This window comes from Pristis pectinata, chromosome 7, assembly GCF_009764475.1.
Source record: "Pristis pectinata isolate sPriPec2 chromosome 7, sPriPec2.1.pri, whole genome shotgun sequence".
Lineage (NCBI taxonomy): Eukaryota > Metazoa > Chordata > Chondrichthyes > Rhinopristiformes > Pristidae > Pristis > Pristis pectinata.
Window position 1 is genome coordinate 49,765,236 of NC_067411.1, and position 21,787 is coordinate 49,787,022.

General features: G+C 40.6%; 1 protein-coding gene across 4 annotated transcripts in view; it reads right to left on the bottom strand.

Moving 5' to 3' along the window:
- Nucleotides 1–305: 305 nt before the first annotated feature.
- The window catches only part of LOC127572812 (ADAMTS-like protein 1), a 480,850-nt gene continuing 459,368 nt past the window's right edge, over nucleotides 306–21,787 (bottom strand). For all 4 annotated transcript variants that reach the window (XM_052020448.1, XM_052020447.1, XM_052020449.1 and 1 more), the window contains 6 exons: nucleotides 19,173–19,382; nucleotides 14,707–14,890; nucleotides 12,343–12,550; nucleotides 6,962–7,071; nucleotides 4,932–5,152; nucleotides 306–3,437 (listed from right to left, as the gene is read on the bottom strand). In XM_052020448.1, coding sequence (XP_051876408.1) covers nucleotides 3,331–3,437; nucleotides 4,932–5,152; nucleotides 6,962–7,071; nucleotides 12,343–12,550; nucleotides 14,707–14,890; nucleotides 19,173–19,382 — 1,040 coding nt within the window. In that variant the 3' untranslated portion in view covers nucleotides 306–3,330. The remainder of the gene's footprint in view (nucleotides 3,438–4,931; nucleotides 5,153–6,961; nucleotides 7,072–12,342; nucleotides 12,551–14,706; nucleotides 14,891–19,172; nucleotides 19,383–21,787) is intronic.

Consider the following 21,787-nt stretch of genomic DNA (forward strand, 5'->3'; position numbering starts at 1 on the left):
CTGAGGCCAGCTAGGATATGGAGACAGCTGGGGTGAACCTGCAAAACAGGGTAGTCTGATGCGACCAGCCTCAAAATACTATGTAAAATTCCAACCTGCCTCCTGGCCAGCAATCTGGTTCCCAGCTTCTTCTCCTGTTCCCTTATTCCTGGACTTAGCATGTTAGGATCCTGGGATGAAATGTTAAGAATTTTAACCTCAGACTCAACCCTGGCCCAGCTGTTTTTTTTGCGTGGAGATGGAGTGCATTGTTTTTTGAAGAATTAAGTAAAAACTGATTAAACATTTGTGAGTAAATTTTAGTATTATGAAACGCACAGAGCAAAACATTTTAATTCAATAAATTTGATCTCAGTAGGCTTAGTACAAAAAAACATAAACAGACTTCTTGTACGTAATCTCAGACTTTATCCAGCAACATTGACATTAGAGAAGTGTCACTGGGTCCTTGTCACAGGATAAAACTAAAGTACATTCACAAGAAATTCAATCAACTGATCTGGAAGCTATAACTACACCTGTGACCCACAGTTGAACTTAGGAACACAAGCCATTATAAATGGGATACCTAATCCATGTTTCCTCTAATGTTAGTCATGTAGTAAGACTTTCCCCAATGAAATCCAATATGATTTAGTCAAATGAACAAATTCTTCCATAATATCAAGGAATATTCTCTCCGTATACTGTTTCTGATCAGTAAATGGTTGCCCTAGAGGAAACATGGGATTATGTACATAGCAACAAGTCTGGCAAACTAGTTATCAATAGGAATGAAACTGGAAGAGTAATGTTGAGAATGTATTGCATATTTCAACAATTAAGGATGAAACTTCCAGCAGTGAAATGTTAAACAATGAGTAAAAAGGTATTCAATGGAATTACTATTAAAATGAAAAATTCAAATTCTCCTGGAAAAAAATGTAACAAAAAAGGCTTTGGTAATAAGAAAATAAAAGTTCCCCAAAAATAGTATTTTCTGGACAATGTAATGTACAGTTAAAGTATATTGCACATTTTCAACAAGACTTTCTAATAAATAGGTACAGAGCTTATTTTACAAAGGTCTGATCTTAAATTATACATACATTTAATGAACTAACTCGCTTAGACTTCAGACCCACTTAGCTGAAATAAGAGCTGCTCTTCCAAGTGTGGAAAGACATGGCAATAATTGTTCTATACACTATAGTAACTGGCCTGGGGCTTGATTGTAAGAAGCAGCATTTTTAACAAGTCATATAATTGATATCCTAATCTTGACCACATCAAGATGATCTTGAGATCAGTGTTCTCGCTCACTATAACTGTTAATCTGCACGAGAATTACATTGATTCAATCAAGGGCATAGTGTTTTTAAAACATTTTAGAAATGCTTAGATTTTACAAGAAGAAAGAGAGCATAACATGGAGTCAGGAATCATTCACCTGGCTTATATTAGTTGAGACACTTGATCATGTATAAAGACTGCAAATCTCTCTCAATGAGGACAGGAAATTAGGAGGATGTGATAATAATGCGATGCGCTTCACTGCTCAGTGAGATAGCTTAGAAATTACGTTTTTGCAAATTGAATTCCTACTCTGCAGCTAAGTGATGAGTGAAAATAGAAGACTTCCTCGCAGAGAATCAAGGACAACCTTCCTGGGTCACTCTTACATCAGTACAGATATCAGTACACATTCTTCGTTGAAACAACATATGGCTTGGGGAGATCTGTAGCAATGACAATAATATGCAAATATACTTTAAATGATAAGGTATTTTACATTGTACTACCTCATTGCACTGTGTAATGAATTGATCTGTATGAACAGTCTGCAAGTTAAGTTTTTCACTGTACCTCGGTACATGTGACAATAATAAACCAATTCTAAATCTAATTCCAAAATCCAGCTACTTAGAAACTGGTGAATAATTTGGAGGAGGTGGGGTTAAATTTATTTCCAGTTTTTACCATACGTTGAAGCACATTGGTGCTCTGATCGTTGAGGCAAGTTGTGCAGTACTGAGAGACAGTGAGCTTCTGACTCAGTCAGTGGCTGTGATTAGATACCTCTGAATTGCTAATGCCATCTGCCTACAATCCTGTTTGGCTGGGAAATGGTCAGGCAATGAATAGCCGGAACTGGAGGTAAAATGCAATGATAAAGGCAGACAGCTGGGACAAAAGATAAGTTTAGGTAAATAAATGTAGCCATCAGTATAACCCACCAAATCAATTGTCACAACAATCCTTCTCAATTTCTGATGTAGAGTGTTGAAAACAAAATAGAAAATAGGGTAAAAGGAGAGGGAAATCAATTTAATGAGATAATTTTAACTTAACCAGTGATGGCAGGGTTATTTTGCAAAAAACGCTGGGCAGAATACAGCTTACTGTCAAAATATTTCTCACCCTTTCCAATGGACTGCTGCAACATGCCATGCATGAGGTGTTGGGACAGATGTTTGTGCCTTCCACATTGTTTATTCCTGCCATTCACTTTTTAGCCATTGAATGGTTAGTTTTCGCTGAATTTTCCAATTGTTCCTTTGATCTTAAATGTGCTATTCCTAATTTTTAGATTATCCCAAATGCTTGTCCTGCTTTCACTGGGACAGTGCTGCAGAGTTCAGTGTCACATTACACTAGAAAGATAGAATTCACCTTTAACCCTAGGAGGATCAGGATCCTCGATCAAGAATTCTAGTGAACAATACTCGATTAGTTGGTTCGATCTATGATAGGTATAAAAAGAAAATAATAAGCCATTGCCCTCTCTCTTTCTCTCCAAAATACTGGATTTCTTTTCCAATGCAGCCCAACACTATGTGTTATCTTTTGGTCCATTTGCTTCTCTTCATAGTACTGTGCCTAGCCGGTGTCCTTCTGTGTAATTTAGTTGGTTTCTTTGCATCAGTCCACAACAGGTCTGAGCAGAAATTCCCACAAAACAGCTACAGCAGAATGTTTATACATTTCCCTTGGGCATTGACAGGAAAATTAAGGAAGGTGGTCAAAGTTATTCTCAAAGTAATACAGGTGCTGTTGTCCAGCGTCATTGTCAGTGCAACAAAAGCACTCATCCAAAAGGCTAAAGCCCTCCTCCAAAGCATAAAGGCAATAAAGGAATGTACAGTGTGTCTAAATATATCGTAACAGCTGGAATGGCAGCTGACAGATTCTTGCCTATTTGAATGCAGACACTCTCTTCAATAATCATCTGTCTTTCAGAAAAAAAAGCACAGGCAGCACTTTTGAAATTTCAAAACAATGAGACAAATTCAAGTTTGTTCTGCCCGTCACTTCGATGTTTCAGGATGAATTGTAGTGTAGCTGCCATCTTCAGATCCCACTGCAGGATTCACAACAGCGCAGTTTGTACTGGGGTAAGAGGCAGAGTCTTAGCCGCTTTACCATTTCACAGTATCTGGTTGTGTCTCTGCATTCCGCTGTGAGTGAGTGAAATCATAAGTTATGCACAATTGCAAATGCTCTATCTTATCACAAATGACAATAAATCACTGTGATTGCACTGTAGTAGTGGATTATTTGCAGAGAGTTTCCAATCAATGCAAAGGAGTTTATCAACAAAATTAATCCAACGTGAGGACAGTTATTGTTCTGGAGACAGCAACACGGGGAGAATTAGGGAATTCATCAGTTCTGCTCACCTAACAGGATGTGTTTTCTTCTGTTTGTGGGTGAGTGTTGAAGATAGAATTGGATTGTGCTGGCAATTCTCCAACTTGAATTGCTTAAGACATTTGTACAAAATCTACAAATTCATGGTATAGTCTGGAATTCTGGGTCTGCCGCTTTTACAGAGGAAATTGGTGAGGGAATCCCTAAGAGGTTTTATATTGTGGATGAAGTACTGTACATGAGATGCAGTCCGTGATGTCTTGTGCTTTCTTATGTTAGATCTTTTGCCTGTTGTCAACTTTCATCAACAATTTGTAAAAGGCTATCATCACAAAGTACAGTCTCGTGCTGAAGTCATTGCTCATTTATTTTTATCAACTGTCGAATTTAGGATCTCTGCAGGGAGTAGGATTCCTGCTGTACTGTCAGGATAAGGAGAATTATTCACACTTAACCCCATGATTCTAAAATGTCTTCCCTTGTGAATTATTACCGAGTCTCTGTGATATCAGTGCTGTCATCTCAAACTCCTTGTATCTTATTCTCTTTTTCCTCCTATAGTAAAGTGCTATTTGTGGAGTGATTCAAAAGTTTGCTCCGTTAACCAATTTAACACCATGCTCATCATTCCTTATTCCAAGACTTTGGACCCTGTTGTACACACAAAAATTAATGTGACCAAATGCGATCAAATATAAATCATCACATTGGCAAGTGTTGCTTCTAATTAAATGCCAAAGCATTGCAGTAAAAGATATGGTGAATGGGTCTCTGACACAACTTTTAATTTGGTCACTCAAGAGACTGCAGATGCTGGAATCTGGAGCAACGCACAAAGTGCTGGAAGAACTCAGTTGGTCAGGCAGCATCTATGGAAGGAAATGGACAGCTGGCGTTTCAGGTCAAGTCTCGACCTGAAATGTTGACTGTCCATTTCCCTCCATAGATGCTGCCTGACCTTTTGAGTTCTTCATGTGTTGTTTTTAATTTTGTCAGTTCCCACTTCTTCCCCATACCATTGCTGAAGGTGGAGGCAGCAGGGTGAATTTCATATATAAATGTCATGTGGATTCTGTTCCTCTCTCTCCGTTTACTCGGTATGAAGAAACTTCTAAACCTCAGTCAGAAGCCTGAGCTCTCCAAGAAGGCTAGTCTGCAGTACCGAACTCGCTGATTAAGCAATCAGTTGCCCTAAGCTTGTATTCTGCCTCCTTACAGCAATTTTGACCAACACTTTCTAATTTGCCAGCAGTGTAAACAATAGAATTAAGCTGTTTCCTTGTTGCCAATTCTGGACTCACATTTTTCACAAGGGATGATGTCAACACCGCTGCCAGTCACTGGCCTCTGCTTCCACAAGCAGAGCTGCTCCCTTGCGTGCCTGTTTGTGCGTAGATGTACACATTCGACCCGTCTGGATTGGAAGCCATAATTTCCACAGGAAGATGTACATGGTGTCCAGGAGCTACTCCGCCATTGGACTGTGCAGACATCTGAGGTACAGTTCCGTGTGCTGACTGGCCTAAGTTCAACAAAATCCGTCAATGCGAATGTGTATAGATAAGGTACTTTCATCGATGCATTAGCATCTGCTGCTCTTTGCATCACAGGACAAGCATCCTCTGTCTCTGAGCATGGCTCATAACTAGAACCAAATGTGGCACGGTGCCCTGGGGTGCTGGAAACTTGACTGAATCACCTCCACAGCAAGCAGTAAAGGTCTTCAATCCTGGGAGACAGCACCGAATGAACACAGGTTTCCAGGATTGTTGCCAAAAATCAAATGACTCCTTCCTAATTCTACTGAAATTATGAAGCTCTGATGAGATCTCATCAGAAATTTTACCCTCCTTTCAGTTAGTAATTGGCCTATTATGCACTTCCAAAATTTACTGCTTTAATTTCAGATTTTCTTTCTGTTTACTTAAGGATTCCATTTCTTTGCAAGAACTCTTATATTCTCGAGTGTTTTTAAATACAAAGAGCCACCGTGCATGCCCCCAGGTCAATTTAAGGCGATGCATCCCTTGGGACCAACACATCAGATGCTACATATATTTTAAACAGAATATTCCAAATCTGAGTACTTAAAAGGCACCCAGCATTTGAGAACCTAAGGCCATCATAAAAACACTTTCATTTAAATATCATCTTATTGTGATGAAATACTAGAGGTATGGAACTCAAGGAATTACTTTGAAAATGTAATCACAGGGGAAAAAAGTACAGCAAAGCTAATAAAAAAGCATCTTTCATCTTCTCAAGGCACGTCAAATGCATTACAGCCAATGCATTTTTTTTGCTGTGTAGTCACCATTATAATGTGGGAGCCATTTTGTGCACAGTAAAATATGTGCACAGAAATAAGACAAGGACCAATAGTAGGTTTTAGTGATGGTTGAGGATGAGAGCTGTCTGCAAGACAGGTTGAAATGGCTAGCCAGTGTCTAAAAGAAGGTGCAGCACTCATGACGGTGCAGCACTCCCTCGGTGCCATCCTTTTGACGGTGCCCTGCTCTCTTGCAGCACAGCACTCACTCAATATTGTCTATCAGGTGGTGCAGTGTTCTTTCATTACCACCCATCCAACAGTACAGGCTTTGTCAGCACTGCACCAGGAGCATCTGCTGCGATTTTGTGCTCATGTTTCTGGAGTGGAACTTCCTGCCACTGACACAACAGCGCTACCCACTGAGCCATGTCTGACTGGCAAATGGCTGGGGGTCAGTTCCCTGCCAAGCTATCTCTGAGACAGCAACTGAGTGGGAAGGCAATTAAAGGTGGAGAGAAAATAATGAGAAACTGTGTGTATCTAAGTGACAGGGAGGAAGGGATGGTTTTTCCAAGTACCTTTAAAGATGTTGTTGATGGGTTCCCAAATAAAGAGGCTAATGTCAAATTATGTGATGCTTCAGTTATATAAATAATTTAATGCAGAGGTAATTTCCCAGAAGTTGGAACTGGTTGCTGTTTAAAAATAAGAGGTCACACATTTAACATAGACATTGTGAATTTTTTCTCTCTCAGATGGTTGTGAGTCTTTGGAACTCTATTCCTCAAAGGGCAATGAAAGCAGAGACTTTAAAGTTGGAAAGATTCTTGAAAAGCAAGAGGATGAAAAGTTACCGAGGTAAACAGGAACGTGAAGTTGAGGTCACAGTCAGACCTTCTCAGATGGTGCAGTTGACCCATGGGGCTGAGTGCATGTTATCCACACTATCAATCGGACACATAATAAACCACAACTTTTTAGAGTATTGTTCTGAATGAAAAACAAATTCTACTCTAAAATCCTGTCACAAATCTCAGTACAAACAGAAAAGTGTGATACCTTGTGCTACCGTTGCAGTGCCGAGAAGGTAATCTGGTCCCATTCTGTGCCTGGCAGACCACATGGCGATGTTGGGTGCCCAGCCTCAGCCCCACACACTGGCCATTGCACTAAAGAAAGGAACATCTCATGTCACAAGTTATTTGTCTCATTCCAATTACTCATATCTTTATTGGATTCTTTGTGCAAATGAGATTCTCAGTGAGTCTACCCTTCCCATAAGAAGAATCATTAGTCAAATACAGACTGTTTAATCTCCTACAATGTGGATACAGGAACTGCTGATGGTGGAAGGGGCAGGAGATTTTAGCAAGATTTTTATTTTATTACTGCTGCTCTATGCACATGGGAAATTAAGACCTTAATGAGATTTTCAGTGAGGTAGTATTAGAGAAAGAGTGAATCAAGGCATGGTAGATGTAACACTGCTCCCATGCCGGATCTGTTTGTAAAAGTCAATCTTAATTGTAAATCTCAAAGTCGGCATCGGGGTACAGGATGAACATGCATAGGTCTGTCACTGTATAACTCGGATGTGTACTGGTGAGGACAAGTCTGTCACTGTGTCACACTGAAGTACAGTACTGGTGGGAACCGGTCTGTCAATGTGTCACACTGCAGTACAGTACTGCAAGGGACAGGTCTGTCATATGTAACACTTGGGTAGTAATAATGGGGACAAGTTGTCGCTGTACTCACTATTACTACCCACTACTGGTGAGCATAGATCCATTGTTGTAAAACACTGGGCTGCAGTACTGGTGAGGACAGACCTATCATTGTGCCACACTGTGGTACAGTACTGGTGGGGACAGGCCTGTCACTGTGTCACACTGAGGTACAGTGCTGGTGGGGGCAGGTCTGTCACTGTATAACACTGGATGCTGTATGGGTGACAGAGGTCTGTCCCTCTATAACACTAGGATACAAGACTGCTGGGGCAGGTCCGTATCTGTATAAAACACGAATACAGTAAAGGTCGGTACAGGTTTGCTTCTGCATAACACTGGGCTACAGTACTGTTGGGCTTGGGTCTGTCACTGTATAATGGGATATAGTGCAGATGGGGACAGGTTCGTCTCTGTATAACACTAGGGTAAAGTACTGGTCGGGACGGGTCCATATCTGTATAACCCTGTGTAACAGGTCCTCATCTCAACAAACTCTTCAGAAGATTTGTTACAATTCCTTTGATTTATCATCCCTGCCCCAGCCTCCCTCCCAGAATTTACTCTTGGTGAAGATAGGATATTGTACGAGAGCCTGCGGGATTCCCAGATAAAAATGATAACTATGGGTTCTTGAGGATGGATAAGGGGAAACATCCAACCTCCTGATTTAGGGGAGTGGGAAATGTTTGGTCTCTGACAGGAAAGTGTGAATGGCTAGTTCTTAAAAAAACATTGTCCTTATGTTCATATTCTGAATGGCCTGGAAGTATAGCTTCCGAGTTTACTTCATTTTCATTTACAATACCACGATTATTCATTAATCCTGACCAGCCTCTTTTCCCCAATATTTTTAAGTTCCTTGTGATATCCCTTGAAAGTTTATTTTCATACTCTTCTTATAAATTTTACCATCTATTCTGTCAACTTAAACTGTTCTTTGTATCTCTGGGGCCAACCAATCAACCTGCACTTGATTTTGCCTTTTTGTATTCAATCTGGGTTACCCTTTGCCTCTTTAGTTATATGTGCTCTTGTCTCGGCATGTCAGAGGCATCACCTGATTTAGCATCACAATATTTTTCTTAAACAACATCTGCTGATCTGGGGCTACTCTTTTGTAGAAGTTCTCAGTTTACCAGGAACACTCTCTACTTCATTGTTTAGCAGTCAGCCTTAATCTTGAGACGTAGTAGCTATTTTGCATATTACCTTTTCCAGATCCACATTGTATTATAACCTATTATTCAGTAAATGTACAAGAACCATAAGGCTGTTAACTAAATTTGGCTTATAACTCAGCACTTACTCTAATTAATCCTAGCCCTTACTGGTTTTGGACCATCGTTGCAGAGAACCGTTGTGAACATATTCCATTATTCACCACCTCTCTGACATGACACTCTTTATTCACTTCAATCCATATGGCAATTGATAAATCAAAAGCAGAACGTCTCTACGTTTGCATGGAGGCAGAACAGGGGAAAGTGAAAGAGATGGACAGGGGAAAGGGAAAACTTGGGATATGAAAGTGCTTGGAATAGAGATGGGGAAAGGCATGGCAAGAAAGGACAATGAGGGGGACAGTGGATGGTGTGTAATAGTTGAAAGTGTGGGCAAGTGACAGCAGGGAAAGCAGATTACTTGTCTTGGGGCTAAAATCAAGGCCGGTATCTCTTTAGATATGGTGAATGGACAAGGTTGTGCAGTGTTCAGGTACAAGGAGATGGTTGTGACAGCTATCATTGCCTTTGTGGATAATGGAGACAAGAAATTCTGCAGATGCTGGAATCTGGAGCAATACACAAAAGGTGCTGGAGGAGGAACTCAGCAGGTCAGGCAGTATCCATGGAGGGAAATAAACAGTTGACGATTCGGGCCGAGACCCTTCATCATGACTGGAAGGGAAGAAGGCAGAAGCCAGAATAAGAAGCTGGGGGGAGGGGGAGGAGCACAAGCAGGCAGGGGATAGGTGAGTTCAGGTGATAGGCGAGTCCAGGTGAGAGGGAGAAGATAGGTGGGTAGATAACACTGGGGCAAATCATGAGTGAGAGTTTGAGATCTTATTTTCTGAATATGAGGCTGGTGAGTGAGAACTTGGGATCTTGCTGTTCTGATGAGGGGGACCATGAATGGTATGCTGTCTGAAAATACAGAACTTTAAGTCCCACTCTGAGTAACAGCCCACTTGACAGTGAAAGGAATGAGAATTATTCCTGGCAATGACTGGTTGGGGTGCTTATCAGAGCCTTTATAGGTTGCAGTTCACAAACAAATCTGTTTAAAGTTGGACACAGGGTTTAAAGTGAATTTAATGCAATTGATGAATTAGTGCTGGTTGTGGAATATTTTATTGTGTAGTTATTAGGAAAATACAATTTTAACCTCAGGGACAATAATTAGCAATTTTAAAAACTTATCTTAATGCAAGTGGTTACACTCCAATCCACTCCATTTAGATTGGTGGAGCATGATTATACATATGATTACAATTAGAACGTTGCAGGTGAGGGAGTATAAAGAGACATGGAATCAGATTTACCCTACAGTTATTGTAATAAGCGCACAAAAAATGTCCACAACAATGCCTGTAGTTTATTTATGATGTTAACATAAAAATACTATTCGGGCAGTTAGCATCAGCCATGGTTCAGCCAAGCAAGGAAACTTGACTTCACTCATAACAGAATGATAACTTAGCATACACAATAATCTAGTGATAGTAAATGATTAGCAAAATAATCATATTCCTCATTATACTAAGAGCACGAATGAAGGACAAGATGAATGATGAAACTTCTATCCTTGCTTCAGTCTCTCCCTAATTATTTGGCAGTGCAACTTCATATGTAAAAAGGCAGGACAGGGCCCCAAACCCCTGACTGAATTCATGTCAAAACTCAAGGAAAATGCATAAAACAATCACATATGCTCTACGTGATTTCAGCTAACCCACATTATGGCTATCAGTGAAGGCTCACTCTGGGTTAATGGCTTTGTGCCAACTGGAAACAACTGTCAGATATATTGCTCCCACACATCAAATCCATGACAGGCCCAAACTAACCATGCTGATCTCAAGAACTCCATCTACTGAGGGGCTGATAAATAAGGCAGCTCCACCTAAAGACTGCTACTTGCAGAAGGATATGATTTACAGTTGTGTTTCCTTCTGATTTAACATCTGGGCCCCTCAGTCCAGTTCTTTGTTGTCATGTACAGTGTTCTTAGGGAGTGCCTGAGCAACACTTTGAGGAAGTTACATAGCTTTCCCAACATGAACTGGTAAGAATTTTCCTATATTAATGCAGCAACAATTGAAGTAAAAGATTCTCGTTTTGGAATTTAATTAGCAAATGAAAGCAAACAGCTATCTGACATGAAGCTGCAGGTGCAGTTAACTGGAGAGATTTAAGGGTGAGGGGCTGAGGAAAAGGAAGAACAGAGCTGAAGCCTGTGCCCCTCCCCATCCCTCGTCCCTGGACTTACAACCACTTTTAGTAAGTTAGTCAGGAATGTTATAGAGCACAGAAACAGGTCCTTTGGCCACCATGACCACCGAGTACCCATCTACACTAATCCCATTTTCAATAGCCTTCTACATCTTGTCGATTCTAGTACTTGCTCAGATATGACTTAAATGTTGTAGAAGTCTCTGCCTCTACCACCCCTTCAGGCCAAATGCATTAAGATCGATATAAGCCTGAACTCAGATCTGTGGAACTCAGATCTGTGAGCTTTCTGGGGGATTTAGGGAATGCCTTAATCCATCTGATTTCATCCTGAACTATTCTAGTTTGTAGAGACATTTGAATGTGTTGCCCATGAAACCAAAATGAAATTATAAACTTCGTTCAATGATTTAAGAAAGCACCAGGGAAACACATTTCAATTTGGTAGAACACTACTTGAGAACAAGGTTGATCTAAAATAAATTAACTTTGTACTGTTTCCAGAAGTCTGTTGGCATCATCTTTAACATCAGCTCTGTCTTTGTGGTTAGCTATGAAGCAACAGGGCTCATCACTGACTTCAAACAAAATGACTCAGAGAGATTCCATAGCTATGACATGAATTTCCCTTTTATAATATAATTTGCCTTCCATAGAGGATAGCTGGCCTTCAAAACAGTGATCCATCAATCTGGCCAATCACATAGAAGAATTCAAGTAGACATAAACCAGGAAGTAAAAGGCTTTCAACCAGCTTTTTAAAGATTTTACACAAAGGAAAATAAAGATTGGGACAAGATTAGATTAGGGTAGAAGTTGCAATATCATAAACAAACTTTAAAAATAAAATATACTTATTATTATTTTATAAAGCATGGAATTTTGAAATAATTATTTTGAGGGAATTAGATGCCACACATGTAAACTTAGTTTTTCAGGGCCAGAAAGGCAGTTTATCATGACTGTTCAATGCCTTATTCAATAAAGCATAATAATTTTTATTTCATAAAACACGAATAATGCATAAAAAGGCGAGATTCTAAAGGATCACTGATTTTGCAGGAGATGGCTTCAAAGAGCACAGCCTGTGAAGTAGCAGTGAATCCCTGGCAGCAACCCATGGATTTCCATGTTGTACTGTGCATGTGTGGGCACTATTGGCTGCTGTTAGTCTCGCATTGTAACAATGGCAGGTGCCAATAGTTCTATTGTCATTACAACTGCAAAACTCAGCCCAATGTTATACTCAGTTGGTACTAACCTGGCTCCAGTTTGATGTAACCCATTGTGAGCACAGTTGCTTGTCACAGGTCTGGGAATCCAGTGGTTTGTTTCCCGACTGAGCACAGAAGCCAGGCAACAGATCGATGAGTATTCCACCTGCTGTTACCTTCTGACAACTGACCAGTCGATTCCGTGTCCCTCCCCCGCAGAGCTGGGAACAAGGGGACCAGCTGGTCACAGTCCACCTAGAAAAGGATGTTGCAAGAGTAAAGTTTCTTTCACATCAAGCCACATTGCAATCCTTGTTTGAATCTCTGACTCTACGCTTATCTACGAACTACTTCTCTCTTTGATTTCCTGATAGCCAGGTGAGCAAACCACATGCTCCCATTCATTGGGCTCACTCCCCTACTTATTCTGTCGAAGGTATTTAGTGGGAACTTCTTTCTCCATCAGCTCAGCAATTCACCCCATCTGATAAGCTACTGTACTGTTTAGTCATTTAAAGACTTCCGTATCCATCTGAGGCAAAGCTTATTGGAATCTGAGGAAGTGCTTGCCTGTCACATTACCCCATCTTGCTGTGTGGCCAACATTCATTCATTGCTAATTTGCCTTCCTCCCTCTCTCCTGAAGATGCCAACTCCTGCTGGGATACCATTCCCAGATTCCTGTAGCATCTCCCACTTTTACAAATCCTAGTCCATGTATCAGTAGGTTGCTTTTGTTCGATGACTGCTAAATTCAGGTTAGTAAACAAAAGTGGATTAATTAACTTCAAAAAATTGATGCTCACCCTGACTGCTGCAGCTGAGATTAGGTAACTGCACCCTGATCAGATTATGGCATAGAAGGAGTGCTGGAAAATGGGATTGGTATGGATAGGTACTGGATGGTCAGCAAGCACATGGTGGGCTGAAGGGCCTGTTCATGCTGGATGACTCTGTGACAAGCACTGCTTGAAGACTGTTGGGTAATACTTCAATGAATGCTCTTAGTTTTGCTTACTTAGAATGCTCCAGAATATGAAATTTTGTAATCTAATGAAGAATGAATTGTGAAAGAGGAGTTAGATCCATGTATTGGATCCTGGTTTAAGTTCCTTGGAGAGGAGGAGGGTGAAGGGGGACCTAACTAAAAAAATATAAAATTATGAGGGGCATATAGTAAGAAACCTTTCCCCATTGTAGAGGCGTCCAAAACCGAAGTGCATAGTTTTATGGTAAGGTTAGGAGGATTAGAGGGAATTTGAGGAAGAATTTTTCACCCAGAGCATGGTTGCTATCTGGAATGCACTGCCTGACGCGATGGTGAAGGCAGAGACACTAAATGAGCAATTCAATCGTCAAGGTGTAAAAGGCTATTGACCAAGTGCTGGCAAATGTGAATAGTACAGTTGGGAATACTATAGCATGGATATGGTGGGCTGAAGGGCCTTTTTCTGTGTAGACTGACTTTATGACAATACCTATTAATGTTAGGAGAAAATACAAGGCAGTGAAGGACTTGCGCAGTTAACTTTCTTGTCTTCAGACTGACCTTACTATGCATGGTGTTTGATTACTTCCAATGTATGATGTAAAATATTGATTTCTTTGACTAAGTCATGAATTTACATTGAATTTGTAATGCAGGAGAATGTATATTTAATAGGTGCATTTCACAGAAAATTACAGGAAAATTCTCATAACTAAATTTAATAAAAAGCTCCTAGTGAATGGTCACCTGACCAGACCCTTCAACCAGTGAGTCCAGGGAATGATTAACTCTGAGCCAACATGAAACAAAATATAACTACAGATGTTCAGAGCAGCTGCATTAGCATTAACCCTGAAGTGGTCAATTCAGCTTCTCTCCATTTTCTAAATTCTTTCTCAATTCTAATATGATCTCAATGGCCGCAGCTTTCAGCTCAAGAAGTGCCCCAGTTATAAGGGCAAAACTGTGGTCTATTACACTGGAACAGAATTAATTATTCCCACACTCTTCTGCATGATTTCACACTCTTAAACCCTCACTCACTCTTTCACAATTATTCACTCAAACTCTTGCTCACTCACTCACTCATTCACACTTCACTCACACATGCTTCTGCTTACTCACACTCTCAAACTCACTGAACTCCAGGCTATTTACATATTCTGTCTTCAGCAGATGATGCATAGTCATGCCAGTTTCTGAGCTGGCCTCATACAACCTGTGCCAAGGTAAACAAATAATTTGTCTCCAATGGTGTGTTTCAGGGGTAGGATCAATTACAATGTTTACAATATTAGAACATGCACATTAATTATGGTTTTTTGATTATTTCTACAAAAAATAATCTACAAATATAAAAGTATAGATGTACAAGATATAAAAGTATATCTTGGTGTTTAGCTCTTTGGGATGAATTACTCACCTTGGAGGACAATCCCTTATGTTACATTCAATGGGCTGAAAGTCTGGGTGAAGCTTGCCCTTGCAGTGAGACTTGTCAACCTCAGTGCCATTATCCTGCAGACACTTTAGCTTTGGAAACTTCAAGCCTTTATTCCCACATGGAGCTGAGCATGGTAACAGGCCGCCAATCAGCCACTTATACTCTAACACATAAAGACAGAGAAGTGAAATTGTTGCAATAATGCAAAATAGGTGGAACCCATTTGAATATTTACCAGAACAAATTAGTCATCCCAGTACTGCCTCTGGAAATCTTCACTGTGTATTAAGGGGAAGAAGTTTGACTTTTGGCGCTGTATAAAAGTATTGATCATTAACTATACTCCTCCCATATTTTTGGCTCCATTGATTTCAAAGAAACAGAATGTGAGCAGCCAATATCCTTGCACATGTTTAGCATTGGTGACCAAAGACAAACTTCTTCCCACAAAGGAACTTGAGAAGTTCCTGATGTTAGTCAGGTGTCAGGCATCTTACTGCTGTGAGAGTAACACTGTACTAAGTACTAAAATAGCTCAAAGAACACTGCTTTTGCGTTCCCCTCTTGTCTATTTGTTACAACAATATTTGGTTTGTATTGTAGTTTTTTTGTACATTAAGTTTTCAGCTCAGTGTTTTTGTTTGCCTAAAGCTCAGCTGTGCAGCCATGATTCACATCTTCTCTGGTTGTCTGCAAATAAACTGCTGATGCTGCATTCTCGCCCAGTTAACCGCAAGGACTAGGTTGTCAGTATCAAAGTAATAAAGCCAGATATTTTGGTGTGTGGATTCCTATTCTCCCTTGTGCATGTGCAGGGTGACCCACAAAAGTTAGTCACCTGTTCGGTTGCCAAAAAAGTGCCAGGCAAGGGCTATTGTGACAAATTGAGAGACTAACGGCTTCCTCATGGCATTCAATGGCACTGCAGTGATGGAATCAGCCACAAAAAGAAGCTAATTACCACCCAGCAAATCTACTCTCAACATCAACTAAGACACAGAAGCTGTCATTGACAATGCTATTAGGTGACACTTTCTCACTGATAGGCTGCTCATCAAGCAGTTTGATTTTTGCCAGGACCACTTGGCTCCAGATTTCATCGCAGTTTTCATCTAAACATGGATGAAAGAACTGAAGTCCAGTGATGAAGTGAGAGTGACTGCTCTCAACAGCAAGGCAGCATTTGACCAAGTGTGGCATTAAGGAGCCCTTGCAAAACTGAGGTTAACGGGCATCAAAAGAAAAACACCCCAGTGTTGGAGCTGTACCTCGTACAAAGGAAGATAATTGTTGTTGTTGGAAGTCAATTATACCAGCCCCAGGACAGCACTGCAGGATTTCCCAGGCCCAAGCATCTTCAGCTGCTTCATTAAAGACCTTCCTTCCATCATAAAGGCAGAAATGGGGATGTTTGATTATGATTGCACAATGTTCAATTCGAGTTGCCACTGCTCAGATAAGTGAAGCAGACCAAGGCAACATTCAGGCATGGCTTGGTAAGTGACAACTAACATTCACACCACAAAAGTGCCAAGCAATGACCATCTCTAATGTCAGATAGTTATCTTCAACATTCAATGGCATTGCCATTGTCATGGAAAAAAACCCAATGAGAGATTTTATTTTTTCTCTTTATTTCATTTCAATCTTAATGTTTTTAATGAATTTATTGCAATTAAAGCTGCTTTCATTGTTTTGTAATACGTTTAATAATTTTCATTTTCAATCATTTTGAACTCAAATAAAAAGTCTCTGATGATCAAAGGTGTTCATAGGCCTTTGACAGGAGTGATCCCTCCAAAGGCCATCAGGGTAGTCAGGGACAGAGCTCTAGGATTTCCTGTCTGATGCCTAGTGGCTGCTTGCTGACTGCTCCACTCATAGGACTGCCACAGGAGCAATGCCTGGCACATGACCAACCTAGAGGCTGCTTGCCTACCACTCCACTTCTTGGGATGGTTGCAGAGATGAGGCCCGGCACTTGTCTGGCCTAGTGGCTGCTTGAGGATCACTCTTGGTTGGATTGCCACAGCAGTGAAGTCTGGAGCTGGACTGATCCCATTAGGGTGCAAAGACTGTGTGGTGTTGGGAATAGCACAGGGAATGAGCAGGGGGAGCTCCATCTAGCCCCATCATTTTGAGTGAATCTTTTTCAAAAAACATTGAGGATATCTACAGTTTCTAATGACTAATGTGGGTTTCTGATCAAAGTATAGAATGTGGACTATGAGCTTTAAGTGAGGTTAGCTTCGATGCAAATCAACCAATACCTTTGGTCCATATCTGAGAGACACAGAGTAGCAATGCTTGGGATGGGATTTGATCACTTGGACTGAGAGGCAGTGGAGTTGGAGTCTGAACAATCAATGTTATATCTCGATTTTATTAATGTTTATGTAAGTTAAAACAAAATCATGCAGCTGCAGAAAGAATTACTGAACAACTGAAATCCTGCTTGTAATCTCCAGTTAACGTCTGCTTGCAGAGGACATTGAAGCTGTGAAACCCAAGCACCAATACCCAGGTGATGTAACAGTGCAGTGGCTGTACCACTCACTAAGCAAAGCTTACACAGCATTTGCTCTTGCATCGTACTGCCGATGTTAGCTGTTAAACATAATCCAGATTGACACACCACTGTAGCCCTGAGAGAGCTCAGCACCGACAGAGGGCCAGGGTTGAGAAAGTGCTGTGCCATACCTAGAAAGTAGTGCCCTGTCAGGTAGACAGCACTGAGGGAGTGCAGCACTGTCAGATAGCATTATTGGAGGGGCTGTACCTAGGAAGGATGGTACTGTTGGAGAGGCAGCTCTAAGGGCTTGCCACACTGCAGGAGAGAACACTGCACTATTAGAATGGCAGCATTGAGGCAGTTCAGAACCATGGATGTCTATCAGGCCTACTTAAACGGAGGCCTCACCTGCTTTCTCACATATTCATAAAAGATCCCAGTGCATAACTGGATGAAGAGCAGGCATGTTCTCCCTGCTGTGCAGCCCAATATTTATCCCTCAGCCAACAGGTCATTATCACCTGTCTGCTCATTGTCTGCTGCTTTTCCCTACAACAGGTGTTATATATTATTTACTGCTTCAACAGTACTACATAATGTCTACAGCTCAGGAACAGACTATTCGGCCCAACAGTTGCATTCTAGCCTTTGCACCCCACAGAAGCCTCCTCCAATCCTCTTCAAATGTTGCATCAACACATCCTTTAGTGCCTTTCCCCTCATTTGTTTATCCATCCTCCCTTTGACTGCAAATACTGGCATTTACGTCTAATCCTTTTGATAGCAGGCTCTGCATTCTTGCTGCTCTCTGGACAAAAGATGTTCCTAACTGGATTGATTTCATTCAAGGCAGCAGGTTCTGGTCTTTCCTATCATCATCCGTATTGTCTACCCCATCAAGTTGTTTGTAATTATAAGGACCACCCACATGACCAATCCTAGCATAGTCAATCAGGCAGAATCACACACTTCCAGAAAGTCAAAAAAACTGCAGATGCTGGAAATCTAAAACAAAAACAGAAAATGCTGGAAATACTCAGCAGGTCAGGTGCATCTGTGGAAAGAGAAACAGAGTCAATGCTTCAGGTCGGAGATCCTTCCTTATAATCACTCAGTTCCAGCATCATTCCATCATTCTAATTTGAACCTTCCTCAGTGCTTCTAAATGCTTTCAATAAAATAGCATCCAGAATTGTTCATTGTGTCCTGCAAGATTTACCAGGTTTTGCTACAAGTTTAGCATACAGGTCATTCATGCTGTTGGGTTCCAAAACAGCACCACTGCCCATGTGCACAATTGTAGGGCAAACTGCACTGATGACATATGGGTGAGGGAGTTAGTGTGGCAGCTGTAGGAAACACAACACAGCCCTCTGTTCCTCAACCCCATGTCTAGCCTTATTCTCCAAGCTGTATCAGACCCTCTCATCACTCGAACCAAATGACGTATTTATCCACTTTGAAGTTCATTAGATGGTAAACATTTCCTGAGTACACTGAAGGTGCTTTACAAACACAAGCCTTTCTTCTCAGTCATTTCACACACTATTTTGATCTGGGAAGTGAAGTGAAAGACTGCCATGATTACAGCTTGATAGACCGTTGCCCGTGTGAAGGAGGAAAACTGCTGTGGCTTGCCTGCTCTTGCATCTTCCCCAAGATGGAGGTGGAAACCAGCACCATCATCCTGAAACACATTTTCTGGTCATTATCACCTGTCTACACATTGCCTGCTGCCTTCTCTGCTACAGGCTTCATATGTTATTTACAGTAATGGGTGGAGTTGGTCAATGGGTAGAGAGATCTCTGGGTTAGGTGAAGAACAGATGGAAATTGCTTCTCAGCTCTGAGGCAATGTATTGGAAATCCAATCCCTACAAGTTCATGGGTGAACTTACACCTTACATCATTATCCTTTTATTTGGTAACATACCTGCTATCTCCACTGTCACCTTTAGTGTGAGAGTTCCAGCTTCATTCTGAGCTCGACAGCTGTAATCTCCTTGGAGTCCTTTAGTGATATTTGGTATTTGGAGGATCTGTTGTAAAGCTAGGACTTGGCCTGGACCTAATCCCATGCTTATGGGTTTGCCATTGTGTAACCAGCTGATGCCAGGCTTCGGAAATCCTTTAACAGGACAACCTAAGGCACAAAACAAAAACTATTTTTATTTCTGGTGCTGTTGGTTTATATCAAACTTTGTGTCATACAATCATGTTTCAGTCTTCTTAATTATTTCTCTAATTCATTCCATCAGAATTCTGCACTTCTTAAAATTATTACTTTTAAATTTCCTGGTTAGATCTAATAAATCCAATAATAGGAGTAAATTAGTTCACTAGTCCAGAGCAATGAAAATGGATCTTTAAAAACAAACTACCTCATGCAATGTGCTGAGAATTCCATTGAATAAACAAATAGCAGGAACTAGAGAAGGAAACAAAGTTTCCTATTTTAAGAAACACAAAAATTCTGCTAGAAATTTTAATTTGATCTGAAATGCTGGGTTGTTCTATGAACTTTATAATGCTGGGTTTACACAATTATCTCCTTACTCTTAGAGCTAAATTTCAATGTAGGAATCTGGGGAAACATGGATTAAGAAAGTCCTTGGCAGAGCAGGTGATGTGTTGGGTTAATGAAGTGCAAGTGCATCCAGGGCCCTGCTGGCTGTACATTAATCCCCAGCCTTTCAGCCATGGACCCAATGCTTGGTGACCTATATTATCTCCTGGTGAGGCAATGCCTCAGGTTTAACCTTCTCGTCACTGTGTTCACAGTCCTCCTGGTATCCAGCTGCTTCCCCAAGCTCTCGGACTCCTGCCCTAAACTTTGATGACTCTTTATGTCACTTCTCTCCATTATAGTGTTTCTTAGAACCTATCCTCTGACCAAGCTTTGCGCCTGTAGTTTCAACATGCTAGGGGAAACATATGCCTGTGGTTTATACTTACAATTGATGCCTGCAGTGAAGGTTTCAAATTCGTACTTACAAGATGTGCCAGTTACTGCATTATGTACACTTCTTACCAGGTGTCTGTAATTCACATCTGTTAGTGCGGACTTGGTTTCAGTGAGTAATGTGGTGATACCATTTTCATTTTCAAAATGTATTCATTCTAATCTTACAATTCAACTCTCTTAAACTTGTAGTTTAAAACTGCAATGATATAAGGTGGTAAACAAGTCCCTTTAGTCTCCCAGTCATTGGGGAACTGGTTAGAACTGGTTAATTGAAGGCAGGTGAATCTGAAGTAGTGGTAAAATAAATCTATAGGGCCAACTAAAAACACAGCATGCTGTTGGCATGGCATCCTCTGTGACCTGTATCCATATATTATGGACTTTGGTCAGTAGGGGTTTTGGTGAGTAAGGGACTTCAGAGGGGTTAGGATGATGGTGACAGAATTAAATAAATTGATTAATTTAAGACATTATTTTAACACAGGTATGGAGAGCAGATGATGTGTCGAAGCTGCAGTATATGGGAATGGATGGAAATAGGACAGAACATGGATAATGATAACCAGGGTCTGTCAGGAATGGATGGACAGACATAGAGTCTCAGCAGGGAAAATGAGTAAAAAGAGCAAAATTAAAGACTCTTTATCTATATGCACGCAGCATTCATAACAAGATAGGTGAAGTAATGACACAAATAGAAGTAATAGCTGCAATCTAACAGACATTACACAGATTGCAAAGTGACCAAGGTTGGGAATTAAAGAATACAACTTTTAGAGAAGACCAGAAAAATGGAATAGGAGCACGGTAGCCCTGATATGAAAGAATGAGATAAAGACAGTAGAGAGAAAGGATCTTAGTTCAAAAATCAGAGTAGAAGAATCAGTTTGGGTAGTGATAAGAAATACCAAAGGGGAGAAAACATTATTGGAATTGTCTATAGACCTGCAAACAGTAATAATAATGCTGGATGCACAAAGCGAAAGAAATGTAATATCACATGGGACTTTTTTTCTAAATATAGACCGGATAAACCAAGTCAGCTGATATATTGTGAAAATCGAATTCACAGAGTGTTTAGATTATGGTTTAGTAGATTAGCACATTGAGGAACCAGCAGGGGTAAAGTATTGTGTAATTAGAAAGGCTTAGTCAATGATCTGGTAGTGAAGGGGCTTTAAGGGAACAGTGATCACAATATGATAGTGCATGACATAAAAATTGAAAATGATTTAGTTCCAAATGAAACAAAAATTTTGAATCTGAATAAAGAAACTACATGGGCACGAGGAGTAGGTCGACAACGGTAGGCTGGGAAATTACATTAGAAATATGACAAAAAAATGAGCAACAGCTAATATTTAAATAATTAATTGGGAGTTTACAAGTAATTTGCATCCCTTGTAAAATTCCCAACAGGAAAAGTGGTCCAGCCATGGCTGTCAAAAGAAGTTAGAGACAGTATTTGATCAAGAGATAAAGACTTATGATAAGGCTAAAAGAGCAGTAAGCCTGGGGATTACTGAGCAGTAGGCCACAGAAACCAGCCTCCCCTCCATGGACCCTGTCTATACTTCTCGCTG